The sequence below is a fragment of the Thermobia domestica genome, chromosome 13 (assembly GCF_964235325.1).
Source record: "Thermobia domestica chromosome 13, izTheDome1.hap1.1, whole genome shotgun sequence".
NCBI classification, from domain to species: domain Eukaryota; kingdom Metazoa; phylum Arthropoda; class Insecta; order Zygentoma; family Lepismatidae; genus Thermobia; species Thermobia domestica.
Window position 1 is genome coordinate 146,660,967 of NC_137466.1, and position 24,135 is coordinate 146,685,101.

Consider the following 24,135-nt stretch of genomic DNA (forward strand, 5'->3'; position numbering starts at 1 on the left):
TTTTAAAAGCATATAGTTTCTAATGTATTAGAAGTGGAACTTCATTTCTTATTGATAGTAGGAAACATTGTAAATAGTTGTACTGTACTGTTTAAATTAAGAGACTAAATACCAATTTTCACGTTCCTAACGTTAAGGGATTTCGAGATATATCCATCCTGTTGCATGTCAGACCTGGTGACCAGGACAGATCCGGAGACCCAGAAAGACTCGGTGATACGAAAAGACCCAATGATTCAGATGCAGCATTACTGCAGAATTTTGTAGTTGGTTAGTGATGTTCACTGTTTCAACTCGAACATTCATTTGTTTGATTCTCGGTGTGACATCAAGATACGGTACCATGTCCTGGATATTTCACCAGTAATTTCACGCTTATTCGTCTTCCTATACCATAGATATATTTTGAACATATCCCATGTAACTGGAATTAACCAAAACCTTGTTTGGGTTTACTGGTATATCTGATATTATGAACGACAAGTTTTACAAGTCGATTAAATTTCTCTCATAAGAGAAATATAAAGCTTATCTTTTTTTATGATTCTGACGCTTTTATACTCTGTTAAACTTTGTAGTTATCTTTCAGTGCAATGCCTGACACACACATTGTTGTCGGTTACACATACATAGGTACAAACAGAAAACAAGAAACAAAATGTTATTTAGTAAAAAGACAATGAGAAAGGAGATAATCATTTTGTTAGAATTGTATTAGTAGCCTTACACATACTCACCATGGTATAACGACGTTTCGTCTCCTGGTCCTGTCGAGTCATTGGGTTACTCCGAGTTATATTGGATCAGTGGTCTATTCGGATCATACCGAATCACTCCGGGTCGTGGGTCTGTCCGGTCACCGGGTTTGGTGGGTAATGTGTTTGACTGCCTCTGGGTCTTTAGTGTCACGAGTCACTTTGTTCGTGACCCATTCCATCACTGTTATTTTGAGCCTTGTGCATGAGGGGATTGGATTAAGATGACGAGGGGGGAGCGTTCAGAACAATTGCATTCACCCAAAGGAGCGCTAGGCTCAAAAAGGTTGAGAACAACTAATCTAGAGAATTCAGACTTTCAATGCCGCTGTTCTAAACTTAGTAAAAGATTTGTTCCATTTAATCTTCAAAACATTTCAGTAGTTTCTTCTTAATGACATGTTAATCCTTGAAGATTTTTAAAAATTGATTTGATTTATTTATTAATTACAAGATAACCAATGAATAAGTTTATTACAGAGTGAAAATGAATGTCCTACATTATATTTTCGTATTGGTATATTTCAGATGGAAGCAATGTGCGAACATCGTGAACGAAGGTTTGGGTCTTGCCGTGGGAAATCTTTATATCAGAAGTCCCTACAACACAAAAGTGGAAGAAAGGGTAATCTCTTTATTATTATTATTATTATTATTATTATTATTATTATTATTATTATTATTATTATTATTATTTAATAATTAAGTTGCATAACAATGAAGATCACTGATTTCAGTGGGATTAAATACAAAGATAATTTTTGGCAGCTGGTGAATAGGGCCAAACTAATTCCTTGTTGTCAATATTATTCATTCATTGAGCATTCACTATATATAATATGGTTGTTTCACACTAATTCAGGTATTTGCACTGTCTATGAATCCACAAATTAGTAAATCAAAAGCAAGTTGCAAGAAATACCAGATTACGTAGCTTTGTGGCCACATCGCACTACAATGGCAAAAGTTAATGATGAATGAGTGAAATAATTTCATCATTTCAGATCACAACGAAAAAAGTGCAACGTTCGAAAAGTCGCATCTTCGGTTCCGTGCTGGTGAAGAAAGCTTATGGCAGTATATGTTGTATATTTACTTTCATGTGTATATCTTCCCTTGTCTTTGTTCTCTTTTAACTATTTATTATTCTGTTACGGAACTTTTAAACAAAAATTACAATTTCCTCTTTGTTATATTTATGGGTTAATGCAAGATATAAGCATTACAAGTTACTTGGATCCACATTTCTTTGAATTCCAACTTTGTTGAACTAATGATGCTAGAAGTATTGGCAGAAGTAGGACATTTTGCTAGACCCATCTATCCCCAAGAAAAGGAAAAGAACGACAAACAGAACAAAAGCGTTGACTATATAAAAATTCTTAAGTAATATTGTTTCTTTATTCGCATTGCATTATGCTTTATTATGGTGTCTGCGTTTTATATCGTGCGCTCTTTTCAACCAGTGGGGTCATTTCAGGGTTTGCTTGGGAGCAAGACCAGTGATGATTTCAGATAATGGTCAACATGGGCGCTAATCCGGGAAGCCAAGGGGCCCAGGTTCTCTCACAATAATCTCGCATGTATTTTAATGTATGCATTTGAATTAACATTCTCATTAATAGCATATTTTGTAAGACGATATTTGACAACGAAATACATAAACGCTCCTCATCTCATCTCAAATTTATTTTCTATGCAGAAATCGGCGTTGCTTGTAGCTGAGAATAAAATTTCCCCAATAGGTACAAACCACCCCGGGGCATATCTGCGATCGTTATCAATGTGGGTTAATAGTATTTTCACAGTCAGTGAAATTCCCAGATTAATGACTGCTGAACACAACCCGGCTATGCAGAAATCCGGGATCATTAACAAGACGTTAAGTTACGAGTAAGGACCGGAAGTTGTGGCAAAAATAAAACACAGAAAATGACAGGCAAAATGGTAAAATACATTTTAAAGATGATAGTTTATGTTGTGAAAAGGTACGTGTATGCACTGTATTTTTATGTCATTAATTTACCAAAAAGGCGTTAATCTACATTAAAGATTTAAATAACTTGTTAATAATTTTAACAGTATTGATAACTAAATCAAAGGAATGAAAAAGAAAGAAAATTAGAAATCACAGAAATATTAGTATCATAAAGATAAAAGTGCAGAGAAAATATGCTAATAAATGTTTATATTAGGTAACTCTACCGTGGCACTTGCTAAAACAGTCATGCTGCACAACACATAGTTCATTTCTACCTGCAAGGTATTACAAGCATTTTTCTCAAGTTGTCCACACATAAACCTTACTCATATATCCGTTAAGCTGTTATTGTAGCACAAATTCTGATAACTGCAGCATAAATTAGCACAAATTGAACACAAAAAAATGTGATTATATTAGGGTGGTGGCGACAAGTGTGGTCGCCAGCTTGACGTAAGTGTGTTTGAGGCTTGAAAATGATCCTTCAACATTTAGTGATTTGACAGTAGCATATTTGAAACATATTACAATCTTGAAATTCATAGCAACATCAACCATGTTTTTCATATATTTGGTTCGTCAACAACAATTAATTGATTGAAGTGTTTCCTAAAGACATCAAAGCCGAGACTATTGTCGTCGTAATAATGAGGCTAAAGGTTCACTCGTTGAATAAAGTGAAATTCTAGATCTTACTGATTATGTGCATTCCACGCAGTAAACAATGTGACTTGTATATAAGGTAGAAATAGTATATATAGTATTCGTAGGGTATTTGTTTTTTACTTCTATTTTTAGTACTGATATTTCGTACTGTATAAAGGATGCTGATATACACTAATCAGTATTCCCAGTAAGATGATCCCTGATAATTCATAAATATAGTATTAATGTTTGAGTTTTCAATATTCCTTACAATATATGTTTATTCTGTTCCTTTAAGTATAAAATTTTATAATTAGTGAAATTTCGTGTATAGTATTTTTTTGTTCGAAGTATAGATTTCTGAATGGTACCACATTTGCTAGAAATGGGGGCATTACTTTCTCATACCCTCTTAAGGATAGTCATGTCTAAATACCTTAGAAATAAGCTGTACAGTAAAAAAAAACAATAGAAGTAAAACACAAACACCTTACATCTAGCCTAATGCCTAATACCAAATACCTTACAGTCTTGTAAATGAACTTCATACCCTGTTCTTCATTTCGACGAAAATATTAATAACTCTTTCTTTGGATTCAGGTATCCTACAAAGCTTCCACACCAAGTTCTTTATTAAGATTGTTCGTAATTTAGGAAGTGTCCGTAATTTGTCATGCTATTTGCTAAGTTAGTATTCACTATTTTTAGGGCACTCGTTGAATGTTTTCAAAAAAAAACTGAAGTTGATGAAACGCTCAATACCATATTTAGCAGCTTTGTTGTTTCCTGATATACGCTTTGTGGTTCATTACTGAGAATATATTTCAAGTATTAGGGAAGAGAAATGTATTTGTTACCATCGGAACATAAGTTGAAAAGTTCATTCTTGATCTGAGCAAAAAATATTAGAAAAGTTGGATATCAAGTCATTCAGTTTGCCGTATGGAAGAATTTGTTGATACATACTAAATTTTCTATAATTTATTAATTCTACAATGACCAGATTTTTGTATTTTTTTAAAACTTTCATCTGCATAATTATTGAGTGAAGAATCTAATATAAATAAAATACCGGTAGAGTTGTTTGTGTGTTTATCTGTCTTGATGTCTGTGTGCAGCCTGGGGACCAGACGAGTAGACCGAGTTACCAAAATTTGGTCACGTGTACCTTGGTCTAGGCCCCAGACCAAGGCGAAGCTTTTTTTTTAATTCGGACCAGGGGGGTCTCAGGAGGGGGTCGTTTACCGGGACATGTAAAAGTACTTGTCACTCTCGCGAAAAATATAAAAGTGATAGAATTGCCAATACATCTCAACTTTTCGTTACGGGGGGTCTTTTTTTCAATTCTGATGTTGGAGACACATAGGGACAAAATATATATGTACTAATGTTCTTCAAGGGTACGTTATTACAGTTTAACATTTTATAGAGAGAGCTCGAAAGATGGTTTAAAATAACAAATAAGAAGAAATAGCGGTCTGTTTCTATCACTTACAAATCCAGCTTAAAATGAATAAGATAGGCAGTCCTGCAAACGTAGACAGAACCGCAAATGTCTTTTCACACGTACTACTACAAAGCGCGAGTCTTTGGACTTTAATTTCTCACATGGCTGTTTCTCCTACGCTTCTGTAGGTTGATGCAAGTTAAATGGATGCAGCAGTTCAAGTTTTCGCGAGACGCTTTGCTTTCTGTCTTTCATATGGAAGCATTTTTTAAAAAGTTCAGAATAAATTATAGGAAATTTTAAGTTCAGAATGTTTAAATTACAAAATTTTAAGTTAGTAATTTAGGCTTAATGGCATAATACATATAAAATTCTAAAGGGTAGACGCTGTCTACCCTGTCTCCCCTCAAGCCTCGACACTGATGGTTGAGGATATGAAAAACAGAAAGGGAACTACGTATCCACCTTGTTGTTTAGTGATGAAGTTACACTTACAAATGAGTCAATCCATTCTAAGTGATCAAGCATGTGCCGCTCGACCATCACCAAAAAATCTATTTTTTTCATGAATATTTATCGTATATCAGGGTACTTCAAACCCACAATTATTTTTTTTTTTTACAACATCCCATGGTGACGCAGCGACTGCCACCATTTTGCGTTGTTTTTATTTTACGCGTTTATGTTGTTTTGAATATCTCAGCATGTATTTCTCCTAATAAATTGAAAATTGCTGGACGTCTCCAACTCGAGCAGAGCTAAAACTTTCATCTCTTAACATTTTTGCCTAAAACCACTTGAAGGGGCTGAAATCAGGGCCTACAGTAGCAACATTTTTGGACATTGAAGACATGTTTGGAAAGAGGAAGCAACTGACGTAGAGGTCTGAATTTGTGTGTGCATGTAGTTCGGGATCATAAGTTAATACACAAAAATTTTCAGACCTGTAGCTGCTCCCAAAAACCTGAAAAAATTGTAAAGTTGGGGAATTATGCCAATTTGGCATGTTTCACTGTCCAATATCTCTAATGGGCCTGGATAAAATAAATCTGAAATTTTGGGAATGTTTAGTCCTTTAGTATACCATAACACACAACAAAGCGTGTTTTGTGTTTTTGAGCAGAAGAGAATCATTCTGGAGTCAGTGTTTACAGCGTGTAAGTGTTCACTGACTTGGGAATGAAGATCAAACGAAAGGACAACAGTCTCCTACATGAGTTGACAGTTGAAATAAGAATAAAGGATTAAATATCATTGACATAGCAAACAGCAAGAACAATTAGTACTTACGGACTTTTTGTCAAGTGTGCATTTCGACTTGTCTCGCCTTCTGCTGATAGCTGCATTCTTCATCAGTGCTGCTGTGGGTGTGATAGCACAGTGTTATAACTAGAGGAATGAAACAAGCTTGAGAGCCTTGACTGGACTAACCATTTATCCTATTTATTTTCAGTTGAAACAAGAATAAACAGGATTGAATATCATTGATATAGCAAACAGCAAGAACAATTAGTACTTACGGACTTTTTGTCAAGTGTGCATTTCGACTTGTCTCGCCTTCTGCTGATAGCAGCATTCTTCATCAGTGCTGCTGTGGGTGTGATAGCACAGTGTTATAACTAGAGGAATGAAACAAGCTTGAGAGCCTTGACTGGAAGAACCATTTATCCTATTTATTTTCAGTTGAAACAAGAATAAACAGGATTGAATATCATTGATATAGCAAACAGCAAGAACAATTAGTACTTATGGACTTTTTGTCAAGTGTGCATTACGACTTGTCTCGCCTTCTGCTGATAGCAGCATTCTTCATCAGTGCTGCTGTGGGTGTGATAAGACAGTGTTACAACTAGAGGAAAGAAACGAGCTTGAGAGCCTTGACTGGACTAACCATTTATCCTACTTTATTTCACTTCACAAGAATGAATTTCCAGTTGAATTTGTTAACAAAACACTTCCCAGAGTATGGCATCATTACTTAATACTTTGATCCCCTTCTGCTCAAAAACGCAAAACACGCTTTGTTGTGTGTTATGGTATCCTAAAGGACTAAACATTTCCAAAATTTCAGATTTTTTTTATCCAGGCCCATTAGAGATATTGGACAGTGAAACATGCCAAATTGGCATAATTCCCCAACTTTACGATTTTTTTCCAGGTCTTTGGGAGAAGCTACAGGTCTGAAAATTTTGGTGTATTATCTTATGATCCCGGACTATATGCACACACGAACTCAGACCTCTACGTCAGTTGTTTCCTCTTCCCAAACATGTCTTCAATGTCCAAAAATGTTGCTACAGTAGGCCCTGATTTCACCCTCTTCAAGTAGTTTTAGGCAAAAATGTTAAGAAATCAAAGCTTGAGATCTGCATAAGTTGGAGACGTCCAGCAATTTTCAATTTGATAGGACAAATACATGCTGAGATATTCTAAACAACATAAACGCCTAAACTCGAAAAAGTGCAAAATGGTGGCAGCCGCTGCGTCACCAGGGGAAGTTGTAAAAAATAATTAATTGTGGATTTGAAGTACCCTGATATACGATAAACATTCATGAAAAAAATAGTTTTTTTTTTCAAAAGGTCGAGCGGCAATTTTTCTTTTTTCTCGATCACTTAGCATGGATTGACCCTTCTGTGATTTTATTTGTTTCTTCATTAAGTCAAAACAAAGGTAAAAAAGAAAATTCTGTCAATTTTTCACCCATCAACTTCGAACATCAATATGTAACCTAAGACGTACCTGGAAGATCAAAAATAGTCCCCATTGACATCGACGATCCTCTGCAAACGTTCTGGAAGGCCATGGATTCCATCGCGGTAGAACTTAGTGGGCTGTGAAGCAAAGAAGGTATCAAATGCATTTTGCACCTCTACTAGGGATTTGAACTGGCATCCTCTAAGGTAATTGTCCAAGCAATGGAACAGGTAATAATCGGAGAGTGTGGCGGATGCAATAGTGTTTCCCATCCAAGGCGTAGAATGGTGTCCCAAATCATCCTAGCCACGTGGGACTTAGCGTTGTTCTGTAACAGTAAAACTCCTTTGCGATTCAGAAGTGCTGGCTCCAGAGGTTTGAGGTTTTCTTGTACACGGCTCAACTACTAACCGTACACAGTTGCACTGATGCTCTGACCAGGTGGTAGTAGTTACCGATACACAATGCCGCGAGCAGTTCACCAAACACACAAGAAGGCCTTCTTCTGCTGCAGTGCAGGTTTTGGCTGTTTTGGAACCGGTTCATGGTATGCTAACCAATGATGACGGCGTGGAGCTTCGTACAGGACCCACTTCTCATCACATGTCAATACCCTGTCCAGAAATGGCTCCTTCCTCAGACGAGGCAGCTAACAAAAACAGGTGTCTGCTCGCTTTGTCTTCTGTCCTGACGTCAAATCATGTGGGACCCATCAAACCAACTTATAGTGTTTCCCAAGTGATGGAGATGCTGTCGAATGGTTTCTCCGCTCACACTGAATTCTAGTCCCAGTTCCTCACATGTTTGGCTACTGTTTGCCTCAATTGCTGCCTGAAGATCTTCATTTGGTACATGTGTTGGTCTTCCGACACGTGGTGCGTCTTCGAGTATTTCATAACCGTCCTTAAACCACCGCTGCACTGTTTGCGTAGTCACGACAACCTCACCAAAGGTCTGGCATATCTTCCGCCCCGCAGCTGCGGTGTTTGACCCCAGTTTGAATCTGTACAGCATACACGCCCTTATGACGCTCTGTTGAGGTCTCATGTTCACTCTGTCCTTACGTAAATTCAAGGTGTAACTGAACTGCCACAATCAGGTAAAGTGTTAGATATAACCACACCAACCACTGACCGGCTTATGTCAATTCACATCCATCTTACTGTGTGAGGGCCAATGGAACCCAGACCTCCACAAAAACGATAGAACTTTTTTGGTTACCTTTATAAATGCCAATAAAGTTAAATTTAAATTTTGAATATTAAAATTAGATATACCCAATAAAATTATTTTTTTACAAAGTAAGAGACATTTAAATAGATTGGAAGAAAAATCAGTAAAATGGAGTCGTTAAATTTCCAATTCATTTAAAAGAAAACAGAAAAATCTATTCACCTTATAAATCAAAAAGTTTAAAAAACTAAGATGGCGCAAAATTTGTGTCAACACCAGAGTAGATAGATATTACACCCATTTATTTACTCTGATCAACACTGTTCTCAAATCGTAAAATTTGTCCTCTTCTGGACACTAGATGGGAACTGTACCTAACTACAACAGCAACGCAAGAACTTTATTTCGTTACGGTATTTCATACAATTCGTTGGGAGTTTTATAGTATTTTATTTATCAACACCTGTAAAAGAAAAAAGATTTACCAAAATTTGTACACTTGCACTTAAAATTGTTCTCACAGTTGTATTAATCATTTGCTGTTATTCAAATATTTTGCTTGTATTGGGCCTACATCTTTCGCTGGCACTTTATTAGTTTCGTAATCATATAATTTGGGCTCACTTATTGGTTTTTTCAATGTTACTAAAATTGTCTTCGTAAAACAATTAAAATTGTGTATTATACAGGGTAATCCGAAAACCCAATATTCCTTTGTATGTTGCGAATGTAGGTGATGATGGAACTGAAGTGAACACGCCATAAATAGTGATGATTTTAGGGGTGGCCCAGGGAGGAATTTTTCACACGGAGCCACGAAATTCCCTCCGGGACCATATATATATCCTACCTTGTTTAATTTACATTCCCAGTATTTTCGTAAAATTACTTTTCACCCCAATATATTAAATACCCCCTCCCCTCAGAGAAAATCTTCTGAAATTATCACGGAATATAAGAACAAAAGATGAGAACTGAAGAAGCTGTAGACAACATTTTAGTGCAGAGTGTCTGTGTGTACGCCATCATTTTAATTACAGAGAATAGTTCGTTTTCTGGTACGGTATGAAATTTTTTGCAACGTTGCGACCTGTTTTTCAAGAAAGCTTCTCCCGTCGCAATATCGTTTATTTGGGTGAGGAAGGGTTGTTAAAATTTTCTGCAAAGTTCTTTTGGATGTTTGTTATTGGTCTACCTGAATGAGGTGTCTCATGGGTTGCGGTGCCATTTACAATCCGTTCCCCAACGGTATGGGGTGATTCATCGGCCATGGATCCCATTATCTGTAAAAACAATAAAATACACTAAATACAAGTAGTACAATATAAAAATGAGAGGTACCTGCAATAAAAAAAAGTGACGCTGTCTTCTGTTTGAGGGCGAAGAGGCGTTTTGGTATGTGTGTTTGTTTCATTGTTAGTTATTGTCTAGCAACCGATGGAAATTTTAACACGAAGTCGAGGACCCAGTCAAACTTTGAGGGGCGGTCCCCCTCGTCTCCCAGGGTAGCACCCGTAAATAAAACGTATGACAGTTGAATCACTATATCTGAAAAGAGACACGTTTAGTATGAGATCTTTCATCTCTTAAACGTAGAGGGTAAAATGGGACTTTTGGATCAACCTGTAGAAAATTGTTTAACTGTCAATAATTTTTATTGCTTTTCAGACATTGCAGATGGTAAACTACCTAAAAAGCGCCTTCAAACAAGTAATAAGAGAAGAGGATTGGCTGGATGAAGGAAAAAGAAATGACGTAATCGAAAAGGTAACGGGGTGATTTCTGCAGTGTTGTCGTTAATTTCAATTACTAGTAAAAGACAAGTGATTTTGTATGAACAATGTGCATGATTTATCACAAAATAGACTTTTTACCCTAACCGCTCACAATTCATCAAAGGAGATACAATGCTTCCACATGAATCATATAGTACACTTTATTGAGTGTAGTGGTTGACTCCAGTGACACAAATAAATGAATAAGTTTAAGTAATACCACACTCAAATATATCTAATTGAAAAAGGCGTAAAATTGTGAATTTAACAAACAAAATGCATTTATTTGCAACAACATAGTGTCAATGGTGGTTTGTGCTTCTATGCAGCAGCACTCTCTGTGCGTTCTAGTAAGAATATATTTCTAAAAATTTGGAAGTGTATTAATCAGTTTACTACTATTATCATGAGATTTTGTGGAATACCTTTTTAAAAGAAAGCACAAGTAGCAGGCAGCTCTGTTGTACATTAGCACGATACGCCACTGTACTGCAGCCAATAAGAAATCCAGAACAAACAATTAATTAATGTACAATATTTTCTCTTACCATCGGCATTTTAGAAATAGTTATCTGCCTTGATGAAACTTGTTGAATGTTTAAATTCTTGATTTCAACATATAAGTAGAGCAAAAATTGAGGTTAAAAAGTGCTGTATCGCCAGACCAATTTTAGGAAATTTACCGGGTCAATTGGAGAATTTATTTAAGTTTGTGAGGAGTAATGAGTGAAAGTCAGGTAAGAGGAATAGTGAAAGTTAAGAAGGTGGTTGCATTTGTTGGTTGCTTTTATGTAAGCGGCACTGTAAGAAAAGGGGGATGGATTTCCCGGAGACATACACTTGTTTTATTATACGACCCCATAGATTGAAAATGTTCAGAAAAATTTGGGCTAGTCTTTAATTTGCCCATTCCATGTCGAGAACACAACCCAACCAACCCCTGCGGGGCTTCAAACCCGTTCCTACTACTATTACCAGGGGTAAAAGTGAGAGGGAAAGTGGGGAGATGCCGTCCCCCACCTCCAAAAATGTACACGGCGTCCCCCAGTTTCTAAAAAATTACAATTGGCAAAGATAGGCAGGGGAATATCGTGACGTCCTGCCGCTACCTACTGTCCCCTTACCTTTTCAGATCCACTTTTACCCCTGACTGCTATTACTACTACTACTACCTATACTATGGTTCCGTGTAGTAATACTGCACACCTAATGTAACGTAATCTAACGTAACTTAATGTAATCCAACCAAATATAACCGAATGCAGTACATTTTCGTGCGTTGCCATTATATGATTTAAAATCTTAGAAATAATAAAGGAAAAACGATTGAATTACGTTAATCCACAAAAAGATAACGATTTTTTTACTAACCATCCAATTGTGTCCAAAAGTAATTACTATTTCCATTACTATCGGAAATTATAAGTAAAAAATTGTGAATTAAATAGATGAAAATAAAAATATTCTGGAGAAATTGAATATTTTTTGGAATGTATAAGCTTACAGTATTTAAACAAGTACAAATTATAAAATCTTTATTTAGTTGTAAGCCAGATTTAACTTACACTGCATGAGTGAAGGTTTTCAGTTTTATTAATTGCTCAATCAATAGCTACCGGGAATGTGTTTTCATAGTTTTGTAGGAATGAAAGAAGACCTAAGTACTTCTTTAAGAAATCAATAATTGTGTGCAAGAGAAATTACTGTTATCTATTTTCACTACAGTTTGCAATATAAATATATGTGCTTAAGATATGTAAACCTTGTTCCTCCATATTTATAAGGAAGCTCCATCTCTCATTCTGAAAAGATTTCAAACAAGGAGATCGTAAAAAATCTACGTCATTCAATATTGTCATTTTACTAGAATGTAGTAGATGGTCACATGAACTTTTTAAGAAATTCAATGCTTAATAGCATTCTTTGTCCAATGTCGTATAAGTTGAAAAATGCTTATTTCATTAGTTCCGAAAATTATATCATAAATATGAACAAGGGCGCCGATCCTGGGGGGCCGTGGGGGCCCGGGACCCCCCAAAGATCATGTAGCCCCCTATTGTATTTATGAGTATACAATATTTGGCATAATTTGAGTGCAATTTGTCTCAAAATCTTCATATATATACCTTCTGCATCTGAATGGGCCCTCCCAAATTTACAGAGAAATCGGCGCCCTTGAATATAGAATGCTAATTTCAATAACATTCGTAATATTAGTGTAGTGCGAATGAAAAATCTACTCCAGATGCATAATTTACAAATTCCAAAATAAAATAGAATGAAAACTACAATACCTGGTTAATCCAAATAGCTGGCGTCTACAAAAATACACCTTTGCCATGGCTTAGCTCAGTATTTCTCAACCGGTGTGTCACGTATCTTATAGAGTGTGTCGCGAGTGAATACAATTTTAGTATTTAAACACTTTGAAGCAATTACTAACGAGTTAAAATCAATTCTGAAAGAGTGTACTGATCGACACCTCCAACGGTTGCAGCAATACTGAGTACAACATAGATGCACTACTAATATAGATACTTATAGTCTTACACTTATATTATTAATAATAAATTAATTACAGTTTATGTTATTATTAATAAAAAATCAAACAAATGTGTCGCGAAGTCTTGAGGGTTCAGTAAAGTGTGACGTCAGCCAACAAAGATTGAGAACCACTCGCTTAGCCAACGATTGGATTCCGTGATAAAATAAGTCTTTAGTTCGCGATGCTAAAAAACATACATTATACTGCCTCATCATTATGGAAAATCTTCCCTTCCAAGAAGTGCTCGAGATGGCGAATGAGGTGTAGGTCAGTGAAAGAAATATCGAAGGAATACAGTGGGTGAGGATACTGCGACTTATGGAGAGCCTGCATCGACCTCTGACCAACACGTGAAGGTGCAACATGAAGATATCATGTCTCTTGACCGTTGATAAATGCTTGCGGACAAATTTGTGGTGCTTTTCATGGAGTCCAATATTTTATGAAGATCTTGGCGTCACCTCGACTGAGAAATACATGATGAATCAAGTTAAATGTATCACCATTTGCAACAGCAACATCTCCTAGAGGTTTTGGAAACGGTCCTGAACATTGTTCAAGATTCAACGACTCTCCTGACCATTTACAATTTGCATAGCAGGTGCATTTGTCATCTCAAGTAACAATACGATGTAGAAACCTTTCCTACACTCAGGGAATTGCACAAAATCCAGACTGTGAGTTCTGTTGGTCGGCAAGGGACCGATCCGCCCCCCCCCCCCAAAGCTTATGTGGGCCCCCTATTCTATTTATGAATATAAAATATTTGGCATAATTTGAGTGCAATTTGTCTTAAAATCCTGATATATATACCTTCTGCATCTGAATGCCCCCTTCCCCAAATTTACAGAGAAATCGGCGCCCTTGTTGGCCGGTATCAATTCATGTGGCACCATGAGTCCAACTTTTTACCTTACCGATTGCATGAAGCCACCGAATGACATTCAGGCGGTGAGTCCTGTTGGCCGGTATCAATTCACGTGGCGCCCATAAGTCCAACATCTTCATTTTTCCAATTGCATGGAGCTGCAGAACGACATTGGTGTGCTCTATTCGTATCTCGTCTGCAGAAGCACGAACATTTTTCCGAGTGTTTATTGCCACGGGTCCTGAGAAGTTAACTCGTACATGGTGTTGGTGGGTGCCCACGGAGCTCATTTTGAAATGCTGAGAACAACATTTGAAAAACCTACTGGCGACTAGTACATCCATTCGCCATTTTCTTATAGATTGCTGTGCAGAGTGTTTCAGTTTGACAAAGAAAAGACACTCCCAATTATGTGCTGTTCATGCCACAGTATCATAAGAACTTGTTCAACAACGGACTACCTCCTGATTGTCTGAGTGCTCACAGCCTGCTTGTTGGGTGCGTATATAGCTCGTAACGTTGGACGCATGGTCTTATTATATCCCTGCGTTTTGTTGCTGAGGTGAATTTCCTACTTGATGTAAAAATGAATATCATTCGCAGCAACCTAATAGAAGATATGATGAGAAAAAAACAACGAAGAGAGATCGAAAGGGACAAAAATTTAATGAACGGTAGTAAAACATATAACTCATACGTCAAGAAAACAATATTAACTTAGAACTTTAGCGCATGGAAGTTTATTAATGTGTGACCAGTAATGGCAGAACACTTATAATAGTGAATCTCAATCAGTGGCGCACGCAAGGAGGCTTTCGGGGCTTTAACTCTCTCTTGAGCAAGATGATATGCAAAAATAAGATAAACACCGTGTTAAGATGTATCTGATATGGTTTAGAGTATATATATAAATGCCTGAAATTGTATGAACTTGGGAGCTTGAACGCCCCTCTTGACGAATATCTGCGTACGCCACTGATCTCAATAGTACTTAAGAAATATCTTAAATTAAGGATATATTAACTTACATGTAATGCGTTCGTAACTTGAATTTTGCATAAGCCCAATTTGTAAATTGCTTAACTGAAACTTTGTAAGAAATTGTCATATTTATTAATATTATTAAATATATGTTTATTATTTACAGAGTTTATTTCATAGAATTTACTCGGATATAAATTACAAAACATTAAACGTAATATTTGTAATATTTGACATTGTAATTTTTTTGAGAGATTAGTTTTCAAACTCATGACACATTATTCTTGTAAGAAGGACATTGGACGGACAGAAAGCATTTGTAGGGTGTCTGGAATCCTTTTTAATTATGCCGCTTACTGTAGTGTATGATCCTGAAATTTAGGAATAACAAGTGAGTGGCCCGATTATTCGTTTAAAAAATAAAATCCTTTATAAGGATTTCGTGAACTGAACAATACATTATAGCTGACTTGTAGTCGTTGGACTTCTATTTATTTATTTAAAAAAAAAAAAAAAAAATTACACTATCATTATGCAGCACACACAAGGAAAGAATGTAAAGCAGATATTAAAGTCAAAAACGGCGGCGTACGCAAGTGGGTTTATGGAGTTTTAACCCCTTTGACAAGATATTATGCAACAATAAACATTTACCATATTAAGAGATGTCTACAAACATCTGACTTGGAAAAATGATAAATGATATGAACTTGGGAATGCGACTTCCTCCTTGACGAAATTTTGTGTACCCCACTGGTCAGAAATAATTCATAGCAGTGATACGAAAGAGCGTAGGGAAACTCATATCCTAATAGCATTCTAGACTTTTAATAGCTAACTCAACCCTCGAAGTCTAAGTCTGTAGGCTTGCACAAGTTCGCATTCACACGGCTGCAGATCTAGCCAAGGGTATAACAAAATTGCTAGTTCCTCGATTGTAAACTTGCTTCAGAGTTGCCAACAATACGTAATATAAGGATAGTCCCTTAAAATTCCTCTAAAGTGACACACCCGTCAAACATGACTTAGAACTTATACTTGGCAAAGCCATACACAGAAATCATCTGTAAGGTTAACTCTAATGCGCACACTTTTTTTTTTTTTTTTTTTTTTTTTTTTTGAGAATTTTTCGGTCTTACATCTCGTCTAAGCGTAGGGACTTAAAGCTATACACAGAGAAAATCTCTAAAGTTAAGACTATTAAGAGAGATTACAGATAAGCTTAGACTTACCATAGATGTGCTTGCTTTCTAGGCAGCTTTCAACTTTTCCTTATACACTTAATATTTCTCCGATGTGGAAAATGAAAATATCTTTAAAATAGTTGGTTCATTTGGATTGAATTTAAGTTTAGCGTTCGTTTCAGCAGCGAAGCTACGTGAGAAGTGGATCTACAGCTTCACGTAGGATCCAAATCACATGCGTTCCCACTGGGAATCAAACCGACGAGCTCTTCTTTAAATGTAGATAGAAACGCTTGTGTTTAAAAGCTTGGATCTCTTCGTACTTATTTGAAACCCCTACTCAGTACCATTCTGATGTGAAGAGTACAACTCGCCTGTCTAAATGCATTTATCACATTGTTCAGAAGCATTTAATAACATGTGTCTATACCTTGGTAATTATATTGTAGAAACTAATACGGTATTAGTTTATCGTTACATCTTGGTAATTAGTATCTGCCAGTGACGTACGCAGAATCGCATCAAGGGGGAGATTCAAGATCACAAGTTCATATCATTTCATATGCTTGTACACACATCTTAATATGGTACATATTTCTTTTTTACATAATATCTTGCTAAAAAGAGGATTTAATTCCTGAAACCCCCTGCGTACACCGCTGGTAGCTACTCTTTACGAGGAGTTGTACAAACCTAGAGCAATTGAGGGGCCTAGTGATGGGGTCACAAATATATGTAAATATTGGTAAAATGATTAGGGTTTTAATTTAAAAGAAGCTTGTTTTTTTTATAATGTTTGTAATTGATAAAATTTGAGTCTTTAAATTTTTGGACATTGATTGCAATAATCAAAGGGGAGCCCTTAAAACCTTAGATCCACATTTTGTATGTTGGATAATGCTAGTGAAAAAAAAAAAATAATTATTATACGATTTTAGAAATTATTAAGTTATTTGGCCACAACAATGTAATGTCAATGTAGCAGACACTGCCATTATATAATTATAGCAAATATTCTAGCATTTGTCTCTTTCCACGGAGGCCATCCATTACTATATAATAGACCTGATTTCTAACGAACTATATTTTAATATTGTAATGTAATTTGTTGGTGCAGAATTCTGCTACATTTCATTTTTTAGTTAGATTCCATGGGAAACAAAATTGGCTACCCAAAATATATAAAAGATCCAGAAGCCCTGGCGTCGGAATACGAAGGGGTAAGTAGAAATATGCTGGAATGTTACTGTAATAATTGATATATGTTAAGAGGCATTTGGTCTTCTATTATATGCATGTATGATAAACTTACTGGATCCAGAACTGATTATGCTAATGCCACTAGTAGACAGTGCACATGTTTGGAGAAAATGCTAACTGAACTTTTTACATTGACTTGAGGAGGCTAAATGCAGTGAAGATATTTTTAAATAAATCCATCCATTGTGTCACGAGCAAAATGATCTTAAAGTTGCGATATTTATATTTATTTATATCTCACATTTGCCCCAATGGACGAATTGTTTAAAAATAATTCCATTCGATTCACCATCCTCAAATTAGTATAAAAAGCGTAATTGGATATTTATCCAAGCGTGGGCACTTTCGGCCAATGGCATTAGCTTCAGTTCTTTCTTCATAGACGGTAAGTTCTTGAATAACACAAAAGTGCCGACGCGATATCCCACAGAGCAATATTTAGCAGTACAAATTCAGTGACGTTTCTCGTCAAGTAATGTGTATAAAAAATGTGATTAAATCTCACGGTTTCTCTTCACTATAAGCGATCAAGATGTTACCTTATCAGAGAGATATTAGTTCGTATATGCAAGTGACTATCTCTTTATTGGAACCTTAATTACGTACAGTGATCGCGAGAAGTCGTGAAGCTTGACCTAAATTTAGCAATCTCACCATCTAATCGTCAACCCCACCTATGAAATTTTGTCAGTGTCATTTCTCACGCTATAGAACAACATATCACAGTATTTGAGGGTACAGTGTTGTCAGATTGCCGCTAAGTTTCGTTTTGTTGTTATTGTTGTTGACGTTGTTTTATCTTTTTCTATTATTATTTTTACCCTTTAATTTGAATAATTATTACTATTCGTGTTATAATTCTTTAAATTGTTTCTTTTTTCGCTCGTTTGTCTTGTAAGTTTGGCAACGTTGTTGATGTACTTCTACTGTTTCAAATTTCTCTCAAGTGTTCGTTTGGAGGGCAGCTCTGAAAATTATTCCCCATGTAAATCAACACACTAAAAAAAAAAAGGAAGAAAGATGGCACAAATACTAACACCGCTATTTCTTAGTGTATTCCTTCTTTAAGCTCCCAATTTTCCAGTTTTTTCAAAAGCTTCTAACGTATGCTATTGTTCCCCATGCAAGTGGCTGATTTACCATCCTGTTTGGCTAAGTGAGCTTTTATCTAAAGGGGGTAGAACCTGCGACCCACCTCAGGAAGAATACGCAAGTACAATATAAGACAGAAGATCTACACAATGTTAGTAATATTTATATTATGGGACGTAACAACCAACATAACATATTTATAATCTTGAAGTAAGAAACTATGTTAAATCATAATCAACAATCTCAATGAACATTTTAAACCACAACCTCCTTAACATTTTAATCCTTCTATGGGAAGCTATAGATCTCTTCAGTGACTTTTATTTTAATGTAGGAGACATTATGTATAATTCTTCTTTCTCATCTCAATCATAGGTTGGTGGGCAACATGGAATTTTTTAAAACTTTTCTCTCTCTTGGCAGAGCTGTTTTATACTTTGATAAGTTCTCTTCTATCTGCATCTAGATATTCTATCGATCTTCCTCTTCCTGTCTTTCCTTCTACCTTTCCCTCTATCAACACGTTGATCCAATCAGAGTGCTGAATAAAATATCCAAGCATGCTGTTTCTTAATTTTCGTATCATCTTCATGATCTGTCGTCCTTCCTTAGCTTCCTTTAGTACATCTTCATTCTTTTTCCTTTTGGTTCATGATATGCGCAGCATTTTGAGCCAACACCACATTTCAAATGCTTCCAGCTTGGAAATTTTATCTTTTCTCAATGTCCACGTCTCTGATCCATAAAGCTCCACGCTCCATACCAGGGTCTTAATAAATCATTTTCGAACGTCCAATGATACATTTCTTGGTGTTATCAGTTCTCTTTTCCTATTGAATGTAATATAATAACCAATATTAATTAGTACTACTATTTAATTAATATATTCGGACCCTAGAGGAACTGGAATGGGGAATGGCGGAAACTTCATAACGAGGAATGGTTTACCCACCATTGTTAGGGTCGTCAAATCTAGGAGGCTTAGTTGGGCGGGTCATGTAGCTAGAATGGAAGAAAGTAGAGACGCTTTCAAAGTCTTGACTGGAAGACCAATCGGAAAATGACCATTAGGAAGACCTAGGCGCAGATGGGAGGACAATATTAAGATGGATCTCGCAGAGATTGGAATACAGAGTAGAAACTGGATGCAGTTAGCTAAGGATAGAAGTCAGTGGAGAGCTTTTGTGAACGCGGCATTGAACCTCCGGGTTCCATAAGCCATAGAGTTAGTTAGTTAGTTAGTTATTTAATTAATAAGCTAATAAAGTAATAATAATTTTGAAAACTAATAGTTGATAACCAACAAAAAGAAAATTTCATATTATTAACAAATTATTACTGAAGTAGCGTTTTCATAGACAATTTCTTCATACACTGCAGCTTTTCCTTTTGTTGGTCTTCTGTTACTCTTTATGTCTTCTACACAACCGCCTCCCCTCTATTTTCAGAATGTAATTTTTTTTTTTCAATTTGGTATAGTCTTCTTCTACAATTTGCAAATAGAGGTTTCATGTTGGTAATTGTCTTAATGTTTTCTTTTTAAATTTTGTTCTTTACTTTGTTGATTTGCTAAAATATTTCATTTCCTCAGGAAATCTTCTTACAATGTGCCATTGAATATTTCTATAGCTCACGGATGAAAATAAAATGGTGATTTGATTTTTAAATTTTATTTATTTGCAAGCTGCTGCAACGAAGATTTCAACGTGTATTTGGAATGGTTTCCATGCTTATTATCACAAAAAAATATGCAAGATATGCTTGTAATCTTTATTTTAAAGTCAGTTTTCACTTAAAATTGCCCTTCTATACAATGTTAAGTTTGTGGGTCAGCCAGTTTACAGCAAAAGACTGGTTAATAACGTGGTTATGATTATCATTGTTACATTCGGTTACGTTATACGTTCAATATGTTGATTTGAAAATAGCACTGATTACTTCTTATTTTTATTTCTTTTATAATACCACTCATTGTTAAATTAAGATTTACGATGCTCCTTCCGAAACACTACAAGGGCGTTTCTTTCTTTCTCTCTGGCACTACAGCCCAGTTTGAACCTTGACTTCCTCAACGATCTGTCTCCATTTTTTCTACTGCTGATTCTCTCGCTCTGTCCTCTCACTTTCATGATCTTCAAGTAATCCATCACATCACCAAGACTTCTCAGTTTAGGTCTTTCTCATTTCCTTCCAATATATCTACAGCTTTTTTTTACAATGTTCTTTTTGGCATCGATATGTTTTCCATCCTTCGCCAGTAGCCCAATCACTGAATCCTCTCTACTTTTCAATATCCTTTCTTTTTATGAATGTATCTAACTCATTGTATCTTATGCACCATTTCCCATCTTGACTTCTAGATGTTCATAAATATTCCTTAGCACCTTCCCTTCGAATGTTCTCAAGTTCATTTCAGCTTTCCTCTTCAAAACCGACAATTCTGCCCCAGACGTCACCAAAGATTTAACGAGTATTTTGTAAATTAGTGTTTTGCCTGTTTTCGAAATTGATATATTTCTCAGAAGACTGAGATTCATAAAATAAGCTTTGATTCCGAGTTGTATTTTATCCTGTATACAAATGCCGAATCTATAATTTATAGCCATGACGTTTCCTAGGTTTAGATAGCACTTCCACCCATTCATTTTTTTTTTTTTTTTTTTTTTTGTCCTTATCAAGTGTCATGTTTTCTTCTCCCTTTTGATCTCAGTTGTTCTTTATATAAAACGTTCAGTGTAAAAGGGATCCAAGTGTAATTTTTTGTCATTTTGCACATATTCCATATTTAAAATTTCTACATAAAGCTCCTTTCAGTGTCTAGAAGATTCAAATCCAACTATTGCAAATAACTCTTACAATGTTTAAAAAAAAGTACAGTAGAGTTCCCAAACCTTGGCCTAACATGGACCGAAGGGTAGCCGAGTTTGTGAAAATGCCGGGTTATCGGGAATGGGGTTGAAACAGAATAAGTACTAGTGTTTCCTCGGAAAATATAGTACTTGACTTGAATGTATTGATTACTTGAGAATATAACAGAGAATAAACTGCCCAATTATCTCCAAACAAAGGAAAAGAACGTATTTTATGAAGGCATAGAGCTTTTACTATACATGAAAATGAAAATTAATGAATACACACTATACAGTAATTTACCTGATAAGAGAGGACAATGACCTTGAACGGGTCTGCGCGCGGAGTTTTTTCACCCTGCCAGAATGTGGCCGACTTATCCGAACTGCCGGGTTACCGAGTGCCGAATTTTAGGAACTCTATTGTATTCAATTTTCCATGAATTTAAACGGAACGTACAAACTATATGTTTTTTTTTCTCACATCTCTGGTAATTGGGCTTAAATCCCTTTTGTTCTAAACGCCCCGTACATGTGTGCTAACCTCTCTTCAGATCTAGCAATAATAATATAATCCTTATATGCTCATATTTGGCTGGATTTGGAGACTATGACATCTCTCAGGTCAATATCCTTTACCATATAGTGTAGAGTACATATAGTTAATTGTAAATATTAGCAACAATAATTTGATTATAACTTATTATTAGCAATCATGATTATGATTATTGAACAGTACGTTCTAATGGCACATTGTGATTTTTTTTAAATCTACATTTTTTGTGGAAAATCAATTATTTATTTTGATATTAACTGTATGTATTGTGTTACACTTGACTATAATTCAAGCACTATTGCATAGTGGTGTGCTTGTCAAATATTTGTTTTAAACGTTACCCAAAAATTATAGTATACTGGTGAAAATATGTCTATTAAAGATTTGTCTTTGGTTGTTCATTAAGCAAATCCTGATGATTTGTCGACTTTTTAAGTTGCTTAATATTAGGCTTATAGTTGTCCATTAACACTTTACTGTTTCTCTTATTTATTTTTGTTTTCAGTTGGAACTTTCAGATGGAAACTTTCTTCAAAATATGTTAACCTTAAAGAAGCATGAAGTGTCAAAGGAACTTACTAAACTTAGTCGACCAGTAGACAAGGCGAAGTAAGTACTTAGTAATATTTGTAGGGTATTACAAAACACTGTACACCTGTAGCCATTTCAGATATTGAGGGATAGTTTCTATCATCTTTATACTTGACATTTTTTTCTAAAGAGTATTGGTAAGACTGTGCTATACTTCGATATAGTAATAGATCAATATTTTGATATATCAAAATATCCATATCAAAAATATTGCTGTTCGATATTTCAAACGTTTGGATATTTTCGTTATTGCGATATTTTAATGTTCGATATTTCTATAATTTTCGATATTTTAAAAATTTTAATATTCTATATGTTTGATATTTTCATATTAAATATTTTGAGTTTCGGTCACTACGATATTTTCAATATGTTTATGTATTTTAATATTTGGTATTTTTTTCGATATTTGATATCTCAATTTTTAGTATATTTGAATATTTTTCGGTATTTTCAACATTCTGAAGTATTTTGATGTTTGTTATTTTTCGATATTCATTTTTTTCGAATATTTCTATATTTTTCGATATTTAGATATTTTTGATATAATATTTTTAGGTATATTTGATAGTTTTCAATATTTCGATTTTTCGTATATTTCAATATTTCAATACTTTTACGACATTTTTTATTTAAAAAATCATTGTTTCTATCTTTTTCGATAGTTTGGTATTTCGATGTATCAGCCAAGTTTTGATATTTTATAGTTATCGATTTTCGATAATCAAATCTATATATCGCACAATCTTAGATACAATTCTCATTTGAGAGAAAAGATGTCGTGCTATTCCCGCAAATTGTAACTATACTTCCCGTTCATTACAGCTATTGAATAATTTTATTTATTAATGCGTTATGGTCTTTCATGAGAATCTCTAGACAATATGGTTTAAACAAGACCAAAGATTTCCTATTGGATATAATTTTAATAACTACTATTACTTACATAAGTTAATATTTTTGGTCTATCTACGTGATAGATATATGATATAATTAAAATATTAGATGGGTGCGAATAAAATGTCAACTTTGATAATTGTTGAAAACTGTAACCTTCGTTTACTTACTCTTTAAATGTACATACATTTATAATATTGTTTTTCTCTCTCCTTAACTACAGGTTGATGGGCAACATAGAAATTTTAAAACTTTTCTTCCCCTTGGGAGAGCTGTTTTATACTTTGATAAGGTTTCTTCTTCTTAACTGAGTCTAGATATTCTATCCTTGGTCTTCCTCTTCCTGGTTTTCCTTATGCCTTTCCCTCTATCAACACGGTGATCCAATCGGAATGCCGAATAAAATGGCCAAGCATGTGTTTTATTTCTTTTTCCTATTATTTTCATGATCTGTCGTCCTTCATTAGCTTCCTTTAGTACGTCTTTATTCCTTTTCCTTTCGGTTCATGATATGCGCAGAATTCTGCACACCAACACCACATTTCATATGCTTCCAGTTTGGATATTTCAGCTTTTTGCAATATCCACATCTCTAATAATAATAATAATAATAATAATAATAATAATAATAATAATAATAATAATAATAATAATAATAATAATAATAATAATAATAATAATAATAATAATAAGAAGAAGAAGAAGAAGAAGAAGAAGAAGAAGTGCAAATTGGACCACCATTTCAGCAGCTGTTTGAAATATCCGTACAAATACTAAAAGAAATACTTAAAATAAAAATTAATATTTATTATTCTTTTGCAATGCCAATCTGACATATC

The 24,135-nt window shown here is 35.0% G+C and overlaps 1 protein-coding gene across 1 annotated transcript in view; it reads left to right on the forward strand.

Annotated features, from left to right (window-relative positions):
- LOC145668623 (endothelin-converting enzyme 1-like) overlaps positions 1–24,135 on the forward strand; it is a 438,357-nt gene that overhangs the window by 354,249 nt on the left and 59,973 nt on the right. The window contains exons 10-13 of the mRNA XM_081736665.1: positions 1,284–1,380; positions 10,367–10,465; positions 17,194–17,271; positions 22,314–22,417. Coding sequence (XP_081592791.1) covers positions 1,284–1,380; positions 10,367–10,465; positions 17,194–17,271; positions 22,314–22,417 — 378 coding nt within the window. The remainder of the gene's footprint in view (positions 1–1,283; positions 1,381–10,366; positions 10,466–17,193; positions 17,272–22,313; positions 22,418–24,135) is intronic.